The sequence below is a fragment of the Bacillus rossius genome, chromosome 7 (genome assembly GCF_032445375.1).
Source record: "Bacillus rossius redtenbacheri isolate Brsri chromosome 7, Brsri_v3, whole genome shotgun sequence".
Classification (NCBI taxonomy): domain Eukaryota; kingdom Metazoa; phylum Arthropoda; class Insecta; order Phasmatodea; family Bacillidae; genus Bacillus; species Bacillus rossius.
In genome coordinates, this window is record NC_086335.1 from 24981530 (window position 1) to 24997291 (window position 15762).

General features: G+C 38.7%; 1 protein-coding gene across 1 annotated transcript in view; it reads left to right on the forward strand.

The window, feature by feature from the left end:
• The window catches only part of LOC134533756 (adenylate cyclase type 2), a 507221-nt gene that overhangs the window by 434628 nt on the left and 56831 nt on the right, over window positions 1-15762 (forward strand). The window contains exon 7 of the mRNA XM_063371388.1: window positions 4289-4392. Within this exon, the coding sequence (XP_063227458.1) occupies window positions 4289-4392 (104 nt within the window). The remainder of the gene's footprint in view (window positions 1-4288; window positions 4393-15762) is intronic.

Genomic DNA, 15762 nt, shown 5'->3' on the forward strand with positions numbered 1-15762 from the left:
TCCTCCTCCCTCCACCCTCCTTTCTCCACACTCCATCTTCCTCCCTCTTCGGGAAACATTTCCGAGAAAGTTTCACCATTTCCCTGGTTTCAAAGGAAAATGAGTCTTACAACCCTCCAGTGCCCCCCTCCATCTTTCCTCCCCAGAAGTTAATCCTGTATCCGCCCTTAATGACCTTTATATTATTTTCTATACTTTGATAGGAGTTATTAATATTAAAAAATAAAAAACTATATATTTATTTGGAGCAGAGCAAACTTCTTTTTAGTCAGTGGTTTACTCTTTCTCCAAAGTAATAATTACTTGTTATAAATAATATTAACATCAATTTTGACCCTTAGGTAAAATATTTAAATTCTATGAAACCCAAAACTAGGTGAATATAAGGTTCCAACTTGGTGCAACTGATACCACGGTCATATAGTTAGTTCGACAACTTGCTGGGTCCTATCCTTCTCCTTGGCGAGCTAGGAACGGATCCATATTTCCTTCGCCCGGGGCAGAAATTTAAATATTGTCCCCAACCTTCTTCAACAGGAAGAAAAGTACCAGATAAAATTTATTTCCATCCATTATCTGTTATATTTTAAGTTGATTTTAATGAAACCATGTGTACTAACCAGTGTTTAATTGTATATTTTATTTCACATACTGAATTTAAAGAAACAATCAAATGTCCGAAGTTCAGTAACCGCAACCCCTGCCCAAAGATTTGCTTTTCACCTGCCTCCCTGACCCCTGGTCACAATTCTACATCCAAAGTACAGTACATAATCCTTTCTAACTAATGGGGACAAGCTACATTGTTGAGTCTTCAATGCAAGTTCGCCACACATCTGTAAAATATAAAACTCCAACCGAAAACTTATCTGGTGTGTACAAGTTTCCATGTTATTATGGCAAGGTATATATAGGACAAACTGGCAGACGAATGTTCACAAGGGTTAAAGAACATATCAGCGACTAGAAACACGAAAACCCACACTCCTTGGAAACCAGACAGAGCATTGATTTCGACCATTTATACAACATAGTCAACATCCGACAATACAAGTGCCACCGCGCTGCTGCGTAACTCCCGCAACAGCGCGATTAGCAATTCTTCCTCACACTCATGCCCCAAGGCCAACCAAAGGTAAATAGCTTATTTCCTTATTCCCCGGGCAATGTGTGAGTACCATTATAAAAACACAAAAAATTAAGTGCAGTCAACATTTACTATCAGACCTACCTAGGATTACAACCCCCTCCACGTATACATCGCATGAAACACATAGATGCCCTATACAAAAAAAATATATATATAAAACTATAGTTAAACAAAAAATCTAAAGTTTTTCTTTGTCCTGTGCGTGCACTTTCCCGTTTGCTCGCGGCTCATACGGCAGTCCACATGATAATACGTAAACGTACTTGAACTGTGTCCGTGCACTCCATCCAAATTATGACTATGTGGGCCCGAGTGACAAGTTCATTAACTTCTTTAAGTTCATTCATCCACTACAAAAATTATTGCCGGTCCTGAAGAAAGTCAAATTATGTTGCGAATCACAGTCTATTTAGCATGTAGTATTTCACAGCCCCGACCTTCGCCTATTCTGGCCATAACAAGTATGAGCGTCGACTCCTTACTTTTAGCATGTTGACTGGGACCCCAGCTGGTGGTCAACGCGCCTCCGCGCCGTTGCCACACCGCGGGCCAGACGGTCGCACCGAACCATCCTCCTGCTGTCGAGTCCGGCTTGCAAGTCCCGTGCCGCACACTCGCGCGCCACCGCTGAGCGCGTCACTCGGCTACGTCACCATCGAGCTTCTTCGGCCGTCCTCGGGTACACTCGAAACAACGACACCCACACATGACTAGACGGCCGTTGAGCAAACGGTTTCACGTTCTTTGAGTCCTCCTAATGCAATTAAATAAAAAAACTAATAAACATAACTGTGAATAATGAAATAACAATAACCTGTGGCCAACCCCCCTTATACCGGGGTAGTTGCACACGTCCGCACTCGCCACGCCAGTCCCGTATACGCGTCACCACTGCCATGCTGATATTGAAAGTGTAGTAAAATTAAATTCAACAGACGCGCATGGACTGGTGTAACATTTGGCCAGTGCGCAAAATAAATCATTAGCATGCTAAATTTACCGACAGTCCTGCATAACCTATTGTGATAGTTATAATAATGAATTACCAAAAACAAGATGCTCAAAATTAAGTACTGTAAAAGGGTAAAGGGATCTAAAAGGTTAATTCGAGATATCATTTAAATTGCTATAATTGAATTCAACACATGTGGTGACCTTTGTATACAGACACTCTTACACTAAACTTAATTATATTCCAAAGTCCCACAAAGTCTATTACGGAGGAGGGGAGGGGAGGAAACGAAATAGTGACGTCCTTCAGTCTAGATAAATTCAACCAGCAATTCCCGTCGCTGCACTCTGTCTTTCAAACACGTCTTCCATAAGTCATATCAGCTGGGCAAAAAAGTACAAAATCCAGTTCTCGCACTTACTTGTTACTGAAGCATACCTCTGTAGTTGGTGACTGCCGGGGTCGGGTGTAAACCCCACTCACTTTTTAGCGCCTCTTGCATCGCGCTATATCGGTGGCCCGTGCACTAGGCCCCCAAATATCGCGTTCTCGTATACCTCCACTTATGTTGCTTCGCCCAAGGTGTCGTGGCGTTACCGTCATATTAAATCTTATTCACGTAACGTAACACCAGTTACTCATCGCTGGGATGCAAATTCTACTCTCCACCGAGTAGTTCCGCGGCCGGCGGTCAAACACACACTCCTCACTGCTAACAGCTGGCCGTCGCCTCCCCTGGTCACGTCAGCTGACGTCACCCCCCTCCTCTACTACCACCCCTCACTCCGCTAGATCGTTCTGGTTATTTCTTGCAAGTCCCACTCCAGAATAAGGGTACTTAACGTAAAATAAAAAAGGTATACGATTAAAAAGTTACAATAAATAAATAATAACATACACCATTAAATAATATATACACATAAATAATGTTATTAAAAAAATTAACTCATCTGAAAATAAACTTTACGCAAAATAAAGGTAATAGTAATAACCAAGACGACTGAGGCCGCCACAAGTGGCCTCAAACCAAATAATTAAATTATTAATTACAAAAACAGTTACCAGAAACGGTAACACAAGAAAAGATATATTTGAGAAACAGTAGAAAAATTAAAACACCCAGCAAACATAAATAGAGAATATGGCTACAAATTAAGCAGAATAAGGGATCCACTCTTCAGAAAATTTCAATACCTAGCTCTACATCAAACAAAAGACAGGTTGCCTCTGGTTGGCCAAACAGCCCAGCCAATCAGAAGATAAGTGACCACAGATTTACCAGCACCCCTAGCCAATCACAGAAGCCCAGCTCCAACTGGCCAAACCAACGGGCCAACCAGACGAACGGAAGGCTGTGATTGACCCACATTTGCAGCCAACCGGGAAACACTCCCCTCTCAGTCGAAAGTATTAAAAGGCTGGAGAACTTGTAATAACCTCAGTATGTAACTCTACCCTAATGATGGCGACTGCAACGTCAACCGAAACATCGGTGATATATTCGCCTTGGACGCGGCTACAAACCAGAAGCCAAGCAAATTCGGTTTTCCATTTACTTGGACAGTTTGACAGTTTGTTTTGACAGTTTAATAGACTTACGAAGTCAGACGAGAAAGATTCACACGCATGCCTTACCCGGGATCCGAATGGGATGCGGAGGTTGGCTATACTCAGTATGTAACTTCAACAAGGAATCGTGATATTATCTTTGAAAGATTTGTGCAATGGGAGTGCATGACTTGATGTAAGCTTTTGGACATACGCCACTGCTAAAGCACATGTATGTCTGTAGAAGAAAACTACAAAAAACACAAAAGACAAAAAAAAACAAATTAAGCAAAAAATTGCTTTTGTCAACACGATATAAACACCACATAATATTCCATAACAGTAATATGGTAAACAAAGAAAAACAAAGGAAATTGTTGTTTTTTTCGTTCTGTTAGTCAATTTCCTTTGTCTTTGTTTGTGACCATATTCCTGTTATGGAATGTTATGTGGTGTTTATATCCTGTTGACAACATCAATTTTTTGCTTAATTTGTTTGTTTTTTTTGTCTTTTGTGTTTTTTGTAGTTTTCTTCTACAGACATACATGTGCTTTAGCAATGGCGTATGTCCAAAAGCTTACATCAAGTCAAGGAATCGTGAGCGGCGCTGTTGTGCCGACGCGACACTGTGTTGCAGGTGAAGAGGAGCATCATGCTGAAGATGGCGGACGCGTGCCAGGAGATGTCCAGCAAGCAGACCCGCTTCCACGAGATGTACGTGCAGAGGCACAACAACGTGAGGTATGTGTGCTGACCCCCCGATGCCACCTGGCAGTTCTATGAACCATGGGGAGTAGTATACATTGGGGGCTCCTGGCACAGGACTATGAGCGCGGAGTATAGAGCAGGTCAATGACCGACCGACCTGACGTCATGGCGGCCATCTTGGATGACCCTGACTTTGAACTTGAATTTTACCTTTGGCAACGATCTTTACCTTGACCTTTTTAATTGAATTTCACCATCTTGAAATTGAGAGCTCCAGTCCTTAAATGTTATATCTTCATCACGGTCGCCATCTTGAATTCTGATGTCATGTCCGAATATTGTTTTCATCTGCTGGGCGCTTTATGTCAATATGGCAAAATTAAAGGTCAAGTCATGGTCCAAGGTCATGTGTCAAGGTCGCCTAATATGGCCGCCATGACATCAGGGTGGTCCGTCATTGACCTGTTCCACGCTTCACACTCCTACTCCTGCGCCAGGAGCCCCCAATATATACTACTGCCGATTATTGTTCGTTATTGGGTTATCCAGTTGTATTTTAAAATAAAACAAAGAAAAGAATTGGTTCTGTTTGTGATGCAAAGCTGAATAATTACCAATACATATTTTTTATTTTGAAAATATTTATAAAACCTTCGAGTAACATTGTTCTGGGGAGCAATTGTTCTGTGTTACATAGTTACTTAATTGTATTTTAACGTAAAAAATTAAAGTTTGAAGTTGAATTTATTTTTATGCTAAACAGTTAAATTAGCAAAATATTTTGGAATTTAAAGATGAGCATTTTAAAGCTTTTATATAAACTGGATCAGCGCTAAGTAACATTGTCAAAACTGTTCTGTGTAAAGTATCTAATTGTATTTTAACATTAAATATTAAAATAAAGTAAGTAGTTGTACATGTTTGTGATGCAAAACTGCAACGTAACAAAAATATATTCGATTTTGTAAATATGAATTACTTAACTTTGATATAAACTGGAATCGCAGTAAGGAACAATTGCCCGCTCCGTTTTATAGGCCCACCCGCTACTCACACTGATGAAAATTTTCACCTTGAATCGACTAATAATACCCATTACAAATGATCCAAAGATATTTTTTTTTAATTTACAGTTAGCAAGTTCATTTACTTTAAACGCGATCTCTTAAGAAAAATCTTGGATGATTGAAAGAACTTTTGAAAACCTTTTAAGTCTATGTAAAAAGTAGTTTCCTTTCTGGCACGTGCATGTTCACTCTACTTGCAACGGAAAAAAGAACTCTTAAGTTGGAATCTAGCGTAGTAGTTATTCAAATATCCAGTCATATAGATGTACGATCATTTCGTTTATTTGAGGCTAAACAGTCCATAAATCTTATAGCAGTTTCCAGCAGTGTACTGTTCACGTGCAACTGCGGTTATTAGTTATGAAGTTATTTATATACACCTTAATTTACATTATCAACGTAGTAATAAAATATATTATATTGTTAGGAAAAAAATATTTTTTTTAGGTCCAATTGTTAAGGGGATTGGTGCAGGACAAAAAACATTCATTCGTCAGAATTTGTTGGAAATGAGCTGAAGTGTTTCATAAATGCTTGTTTATTACTACTGTAAGGCCAGCCAGCACGTATATAAGCTAGCGGGTTAGATTTAGCAAGTTAGTGGCGAGTGAGCTTCTGTGAGGGGAGGTTGTCGAAGGTTGCAGCTCTGAGGCCTGCCATCTAGCGGGATTCTTTCGAAGGTCTTCCACAATATCGCCTTTCTCTCTCTCTCCCTCTCTCTCCAACACGGACGGAAAGCGAACCGCGATAACCAGCTCTTATCTTCGCTTCCCATCTCGCCATATCCTTCATTCTCGGATCAGGTAGCCGCCCTTCCCCGTGTAGACTTTCGTGTTACTCCAGATTTTTGTACTCTGGTAGAGTTGACTGTGCTTAATAACATACCGAAAGTTTACCGCTGTAGACCTTGTGCGTTATAACCGAAAATTTGCATTTAAGTCCTAGGTGACAGCAAATTAAAAATATTAAAATGCTACCCATTTATACAGTTTTTAATTTTGACTGTCCGTAAACTTACCAAAATAATCCAGAAACTGTAATTCACCCATTAATGTAAGAAAAAATTAAATTTTTAATATTTAAGATTAATTCACGAAATATTTTTTTAATCTTTGCCACCCAGATAAAAATACGATTTACACCGATTTGAAGAGCCCAATGCGATAAAATGTCTAAATAAATGTTTATATTTATACTTTTAGCTTTAAGATAGTATATTTATGAAGAGTCTAGCATAATTAGCTGCCTCATTAAAGCTGCCCGAGCGTTGCAGTGTACTGCGGCCGTACTGATCTTTCACGGCCGGCGTGCTTTGAAACACGCTGCGTACTGCGACACTCAATAAACTTTGTCTTATTTAAGGATTACTTAAAATATATTTAAAGCATATGATAGGGTGTATTCATTTTACATCTATTGAGATATACATATTCTTTTTTCTTATATGAATGATTTTTGAGACAATAAAATTAACAATAGCTAAACAATTTCTGCTTGGAACTTGTAAATAAAAATTCTAGAGGACCTCTAGTTTCATATATGTGTGTTCGTATTTGTTACAAAAAATTTATTATTAAAAATTATTTTAATACCAAAAAATATAATTATTTTTTATTTCTAATACATTATATTATTTTCGATCAGAACTATGCAAAATTTTAATGTAGCCTATATTATAAAAAATATATATTTAATTGTATAAAATTAGTTTACTACATAACAATTGAAGAAAACGATACACCATAAATTTACTTATTGAGTTTTGTCACTTTTATAACATAATTCGTATGATAATATTATTTTTTCCAGAAAATAAATAAAACATAAGTTGTGTTGTAAAATGTATTGATAGAATTACATATTTAGTATTTTTTTCTAAGTTAATTTATTGGAGTGCTGCGCCTAGCTGACTTCGTTAAATTGCTAGTGGCAAAGAGCGGTGGTGGATGTTTTTGCAAGAGTTTGACCGTATTTTATGACCCTAGCTGTGAGAGGGTGTTCGTCCCAGAAATCTTAACGGTCAAGGAAAATAGCCTTTCTCTGTAGTCACGTACGGGTCTGCTACTCGCGCAATATCGTCAGTTTATCACAACTTTCTAGGAAGTTCTATTGTTGTGATTTATTTATAATTTAGAAATTAAAGAGTCGATCATACTAACATTTTTACCTAAGCAAATCGCATCCTGGAAGATTTTTATCTACGTTTGCAGAAAAAATCACTTGTAGTTAGGAAACGTTTATTCTTTCAGAGTCAAATTCAGTCTGGAATTACCATACATTAAAAACCTTAGTTTTCTGGAGCAAAAAACGTCCCAGCACAAGCGACTTTAACACTGCTGCACACACACTACGCAGCTTGAAATACATCAGTGGTCAGACTATTGTACCAGACACTCAAAATATACACATTTAAACCTTGGAAAAAAAAAGCAGACAATATTTATGAAGTAATTTTGACGCTACGCTCAACATATTTATGTAACATGTAGTGAAATTTCTATAAAAAAAAATATTTTTTTTCTTACCTTTTATGATTAAAATTACCAATTTAATAATAGGACGTTTAAACTTTGAGGTGTTTATCACAATTACCATGTAAGACATTATTTTATATTACTTTGGTACCATAATGAGAACCGACTTAAAAAAGTAGTAAAGTTATTACATTTACGAAACATTTTTGTGGATCATTGTAGAAATTATCATTAAGGACTCAACTTCTCATTATTGGTGTGATCACAAGGTTTCATCGGTAAACTTATGACGTGTTACTAAGAAATGTTCATTCTACTAGTGTACAAAATTTTTGCTTTGGGATAATTTTCCATCTATTAAATTTTTTTGTTTCTTAACAGCGAAATTCGTCCCAACCCGAGCCTACTTCCACAACCTCGCAGTAGTATACACTACGCGGTTCGGATCGCTTTAGTGGTCAGACTAATTGTATGAGACACTTAAAAAATATACCAATTTAAAGATGAATAAATATGCAACAACGTTTACTTTAAGCGATTTCCACGTTGGGCTCTTTAAGTTTATGTAAGATGTATTTATATTTCCTTAAAATTGAATGAAAGTGAATTCGTTAACTTTAATGATTTAAATGGTCTATTTTATAGAAACATGTTTAAACTTTGTGCTTTTTATCACTATCCTCAGATAGGGCAATGTTTCTAGATTATTTTGGGTTCCATACTGACTGTCTACTCCATAAACTGCATTTGCAATATCCATTATTGTGGATCGTTGCAAAAAATTGTCATTTTGGATTTAACTGCTCGTTTTTGGTGTGACGCACAAGGTTTGCGTGTTACTAAGAAATGTTCATTCTACCACTGTACAAATTTTCGGCTTTGGAATAATTTTCCATGTATTAAAAACCTTTGTTTCTTCACAGCGAAATTCGTCCCGACCCGAGCCTACTTTGGCAACCACGCAGTAGTATACACTACGCGGCTCGGATCGCTTTAGTGGTCAGACACATTGTACCAGGCTCTCAACAAATAAACTAATTTAAAATTTAAGAACTAAATCGTGATCGTAAAATGGCCGCCATGGTGATTTGCGATTTATGGAGAAATAACAGCAGTTAAAATCTTATGTAGTTTCCAAGAGACATTATTACATCACCAATCATCTAAAGTAACAGGTTTACAAAATTCCAACATATTCAGTAACTAGTCAATTTTTTCATATGTGTTAGTATTAACAATCTGGACCATATCTAGTCGGTGAGGTCTGTATTGTTACAGACTATCTGCATTCTGGTATTTGGATTTTGAAGCTACTTAATGATTCTCTTTCAATGTCTATTAAAATATACCTAATGCTAATTGCAGGAATATTTCTACTCGATTTCAAAATTATAATTCCTGAACATTTGTAGCGGACACATTTCAATGTAACACATACCGTAAACCGGGGTAAATTTGGGACACTTTTTCCAGTTTTTTACTACTCCTGTTAGCTGACATTAATATAGATTGATGAAGCTATGATATTATAAGTATTTAACCTTTCTCTTACAAAATATTGTCATTATTTTTATTCTAGGACCAAAAATATTCTAATAAACAGCCTACATTGTTGTCCCAATCTTACCCCAATTAATGGGGTAAGATTGGGACAATACACTTTTTCGCTTACCTATAAACACTAGTAAAAATAATTTTGTCCCAATGTTACACTTAAGTTTCTTATTTCAGACATGAAGCTTGGTATTGAAATCATATTACAAAAGGTTTTAGCACATTAAATTGTAAATTAAAGTAATATTTACAAAATAATTAGTAAAAATAAGCGTAACAAATAGTTTACAATATATTCTTATATCATATTAGGAAATTTCTTTGACTTTAAAAATTTCCAGTCGGCCTATTTGTACAGGTTGGTAATTTTTTGGACTATTTCATCCTTTGAATAGAAAACTTTGTCGGGCTTTGCTTGCCATTTACAGTTTAAGGCAGACTTCTTAATAGCTGATACAAGTATATCATCATTTTTAAATTCGACAATACGCCCCGGGTACAGTTCGTCTTCGTACCTCACCAAAATGTAGTCTCTCACCGCCAGGTTCTCAAGAAAACTTTAAGGTTGTAGGCTTGGCATTAATGGAGCACATTGCTCTTCCAAGTCACAGAAAGTTACGCTGTCTTCAGAGTCTCTTAGCGAAAACTTAGCATAACCATCATCACTGCTGCTCTCAGTGCTGCTCTCTCTTCTTCGTTTTTTCTGGTGTGGTACATGCAGTAAGTAGTGCTTCCGCACATTTGGAAGTAGATGGTTGGGGATCAGGTGCAGATTGGTGATGTTCAGATGGTGGTAACGAAACAGCTTTAAGTTCTTCTGCTGAAACACTTTTTCCTGGAAGAACATTCAGCTTCTTCTTTCTCAGGATTTTGCGGACTTTGGTAGTTTCTTCCTGTTTTTTGTAATTTTTTCTAGGAAGCTCTTCCAGACAAGGGAAGAAATAGATGAATCTAGGCTCCCTGAAGGCAATCTTTTTAGAACCACCTGTCTGTCAATAGGATAAATTCCTGACTTGCGGAATCCGGAAATCATGTTTTCTGGACCTGTAACCAAGCCATCGAAGAGGTTTTTCAAAAGTGTTGGAAATTGATCCTTCGGTACAGATGTACACCGACTTCCAGCTGCAGTTTTCTTCCAATTTTTTAGTACCTTTCGCCAGGCAACTTTCATTTGTCGAAAGTAAGCCACGTCCAGTGGCTGTAGGAGGTGGGGTAGCATTTGGAGGAAGTGCTATGAATTTTATGTTGTTTGTTTCACACAGCCTTATAACCTCCATATTGATGTGGGAGCTACGATTATCACCGATGATAGCTTTTGGTCCTTCCTGGTGGACCATTAAAGATGTAAACCAGTCTTCAAAAGCATGCCCATCAAACCAACCAGATTTAGTTATATTGTATCGAGTACCCGAGGGTCTGTTTTCAGTCCAAGTTGTCCAAATCTTCTCCGCCTTATAGTTTACATAAGGTGGTGCTACATCCCCTGCTGCATTTCCACAAACAATTATAGATGTGCACGCTTTAGACAAATTATTTATCCTCTCAGGCAGGGGCGCAACAACAGGGGGAGGCAAGGGTATTTTGCCCCCCCCCCCTTCTGAAACCTTGAAGTGGGGGCAAACGGGGGCAAAGAAAGTGCTGTGTAATCAATTTTTAGATAATAAAACTGCTTAAATAGTACCATTTTCCACCTTGAAATACAAATTTTCCCGGGGGAGGACCCCCGGACCCCCCGCTTCAATACGGGGGATCGATGATTCTTTATAAAAAGTTATATTGCCCCCTCCTTTGGAAATTTAATTGTTGCACCCCTGCTCTCAGGGTACTTAATTCCCCTCTTCGTGATGATTTTTCTGGTTCCAGAATTGTCTACAAAGATTTGTTTCGTCGTAATTCCAAATATTCACTTTTGGAATTCCTATCAGCTCCTTTTACAAATTATCAAAAAACTTATTCACAACCTTTTCTTCTGTTGCTGCTCTAGAGTAAGAAATTTTTTTGCTGTTCTCTGAGTTAATATTGCTTTGTGCCGTCGCATGAACCCTTCCGCCCAATCATTTCCTGGTAAATTGTTTTAAAATCGTAGCTCCTTTCTTCCACAGCGGTCCAGGTAGGACTTGACAACACATCGAAGGTCAAACATATCCACAGGAAATCCATAGTTAGACACGGCTACAATGTGACTTACAAATTGCAACTACTCTTCATTTGTGAAAACAGGAGCTCGGTCGACAGCTTTAAATTGGTTTTCCTGGTTTTTTAGGTGCAAAGTGTTTTTTGGAATACCATATTTTGTTGAAGCTTTGCGAATCGACAATGTTTTGTTCCGTACAGCTTGCAAGGCTTCATTCAAGTTTTCCTCTGTGTAATTTTTATATGGCCGTGTACCAAGAACATGTTTGGGATTTATTGGCATGGTTGGTCGCTTTATTCTGAAAAATATGAAGAAAAAATGCAGTAAAACATATTACGCCAACTTTTGGGCAACTTTGGGACAGTCCCAAAGTTACCCCACCAAGTGATGAAAATTTACTATTTTGAGGTTATAAAATAAAATGCAAGTATCAAAAACATTAGCATCACATTAAATTGATGTCAAGGCTTGTACTTCTTCAAATACATACCTGTCTTTCGTGAAGTATTTGCCGTTTTTAAAGTGCGTACAAAAGTTTACACAAAAACAAAAATATATACAACATGTGGTTGAAACCAAATCCACTGCCTCTATCCCACCAGTGCAACTACAGCTTCAAATAAATGCCATGAGATAGTAGCACATACCAGCGAATATAGAAGCGGTGATTGCGTACCACTTCTAAATACATGGCCTTGACAAGAAATCCTAAAGCCAGAAATTACTCACTGTCCCAAATTTACACCCCCAGTCCCAAAGTTACCCCGGTTTACGGTACTGATTTTCGAGTTGTGTTGAGGTTTCACATGCCACTTCGTGTACTCCTGCTCTGGTAACAATTACTCATCACAACCGGTGCTGTCTGTACGAGCGTCTTCACAAGTTATCCTGAAATATGTTCTTAAATATTAATTCAAGTGAATTCTTAAAATCCTAAACACCTTATCTTAAGTGTCGTAAATGAATCGTTATATTTTGTAAATCCATAATAATATAGGAGCCAACATGGCGCGAAGCGATGGACGCGATACGAATAATATTTTTTTTACCAACCACTACATCAGTAAATATTTGTGGTTTCCATTCGCTATTAATTCAAGCATGTAACATTTGTACTGCTTCTTCAATTCGGCCACAGTTAAATGGGAGGCTCTGAATCACTGAAAACTCCTCAACAAAATCAACGATGAATCACAGGCATTACAACAAACAGTTGTCACAAGTCAAGTAGCCAATGAGCAGGTGACATTTTTCGAGTCCGTAGAGGATTGTTGAGACTATCGTACAGGTCATTGGCAACGCGCCCTTACGCGCATGGTTAATACCCGCATGAGTAGAGTGTAAAGGCGTAAGCATGAGACACATCTAGGTCCTCATCTAACCGCGCACACTTAGATTTAACTCAGGATAGGGTGAAAAATGTTTACTAATTTTGCAGTCCTAACAGTCACCAACGAAACGCCAGCAAAATAAATAAATAAGGCCACGAATATTGTTCGTGAATGAAGGCGAAGCTGATACTTTGGAAACGTTACCAGCAGATATTAAATAATGTTTAACTATTATTTACGTAGCTTACTTCTTAAAACTGCATTCATGTAAACTGATTTTGTGTGAGACAATGTTGAGTGTTTTCTGCTACACTTATTTTTCTGAAAAAAAGTCTGTTGTGGCTTAATAAACTTGTTAACATTGATGCCTGTCATAAAAAAAATTCAAACGTAATTATACGGATACATGTTGAGTATAGTTTATGAATGGTTCACGCATTGCTAAAAAAAAAGCATGATTACAATTTTACACATCTTTTTGTTGTCGCATCGCGTCCATCGCGTTGTACATACGCAACTCTGAAAAATAAATGTATGTTAAAAAAGCTATAATAAAATAATCTCTTATCTTTATTTATTCTTTTTTCTAAGCGCTCTAATGGCTTTCGATAGTTTTGTTCTTTTGTGTACTCTGCTTGGTGGAGGTTTCTTCGGCATTTTATTCCTGAATAAATCTCACGTTTACAACAAAAAACATCTAGCTAAATCACTGTGCTAAATAATAACAGAGAATAACCATTCAATTATACGCCGAGCTAGACCAAACACGTTCTCTTATCTACTGAAAATAAATACGTTGACCTTCATATCAGTTTCGCGCGAAATCCCGTCTCCCCTTCGTAAACAGGAGACAGCTGTGGCTGGGTGGGAACGAGAGAAAACACTGGCTGCAAACAGTTGGGGAAACTGTCGCAAGGTGTCACTACTGTCCAGCGCGCTCCATAATTTCTCGTATCCGAGCTTGCACGCTGCTCAAACTTCTACAGCTACATTTTTACTTTAGGTCCGACTGCAATAAGCTAAAGACTAAAATAAAGTCAATTATTCAGCCGACAGATATGTTGGCGTTTGAATTACAAATGAAAACGCGAATGTTATTAAATTCGCAAATGAATATCACGCAATTTCGTAGCAGCTCATTTATTATTATTCAAATTGTAAATACGTTAAATTAATAATGATTACAGATAAAATAATGGTCACAGTCATATCTCCCGTGTCTGAAAATTTATCTGCGAAAGTTTTACCACTGAATTCTTTATAGTTTATTAATAAAGCTTGAATTTAAAAAATTCCCGAAAATCAGCAATAACTTAATTAAAATAAAAATTAAAAAAATAAATTTTACACCAGAATGGTTCAAATCTTCTCTAGCAGCTGAATCATTAACAAATATATTGTTTTTTGTAATACGATGCTGGTGCACCAATCCCCTTAATCGTTCACTTCAATCTTCAAGCGTAAAAAAAAAAGCTGATTTTTATATTACTGTCGTTGCAACTTCTACGTTCATTACAAGCAGTTATTTGCCTCCAGTAGTCAGCGGGTTGTTTAACGTATTTCAGATAATATGCTCGAGGATAAATCTAAACGTTTATTCTGCATTTCGCCTTGCCCTCGCCTTCAGACTCACGCACAGCGATCCCCGAACGTCCAAACGATTCTAATTACTCGAAGACAACAAAGGAGCCGCCACTGAGGGATTCCGCCGTCGGTTAGCACATCCCTATCCCGTTACACGGCGACACTATCTTTAGGCTTGTCTCGGGTCTGCCGTCGCGGGGGAGGTGATTAGCACGCGTGTCTCGCGGTGGCTTACCTGAAGGGCGGAAGGGTCGTGTTGCCCAGGAGGGGGTTGGGGTGAATGCGAGACCGCGTGGGTGCGATTGTTCCGTGAGAAGGTGTCGCGTGAGGGGGGGGGGGGGGGGAGTTGCGAATTATGGTGGAACAAAACAAGCTCCGCCGGGGAGGTTTAATTTGTCAAACCTGGGGCGGCTGGCTGGGCGCCTTTAACAAACCGTCGTCACTCCTCGTTAGAGAACCTCGCCGCTGCTCCCGACAGAGCGATCACTCAAGACCTCCTCGTCTCTCAGGGGGAGGGAAAGAGGTATCTGGTGAGGCAGCGGCAGATGGTCCAGAAAAATTGTCTTCGCAGCATCCTAGTCCCTCTGCCATTTAATATTCACGTAAGCCACATGCCTAAGACAGAGCGTCACCTCGTAGAACTAGGCCGCTATGCGGACGACACAGTCACACAACCCAGGATTAGCCACTGACAGACTGTAACCCGCGCTCGGCACGATGCAGCAACGGTGCACGACATGGCGAATAAAGATACACAACTACCAAATCAGAGGCAGTGGTGTTTACTCGCAAAAATCTGCCGCCAGTTGATCGCAGGCCTCAACTAACTAACACGTTCCTCACAAGGACGTCGCCTCGGTGTCCAAACGGATCGCAAACTACTGTGGCGGACCCACACAGAATCGTAGAGGGGAGGCGCACAGCAATAGGTGTACACTCTACACAGTAATCACAGTGCAATACTGCTCTACAAAGCCCTCGTCCTACCAGTTATTACATACGCAGCCCCAGTGTGGGCTACTGCTGCAGCCAACACGCACCTCTTGAAGCGACAGCGAACACAAAACAGATGTATTCGCATTGTCACAGACGCCCCCAGCACAGTCTCTAGATCGCGAGACGAACCTTGAATGATTTATATGTTCGACCACGGAAAAATATTTAATGACAAATGCGAAACACATTAAAACTTACTTTTTTTTATCTCTCGGTAACTATGATCCCGATGAAACGCTCTAAAATTATGCTTGCACACCGAA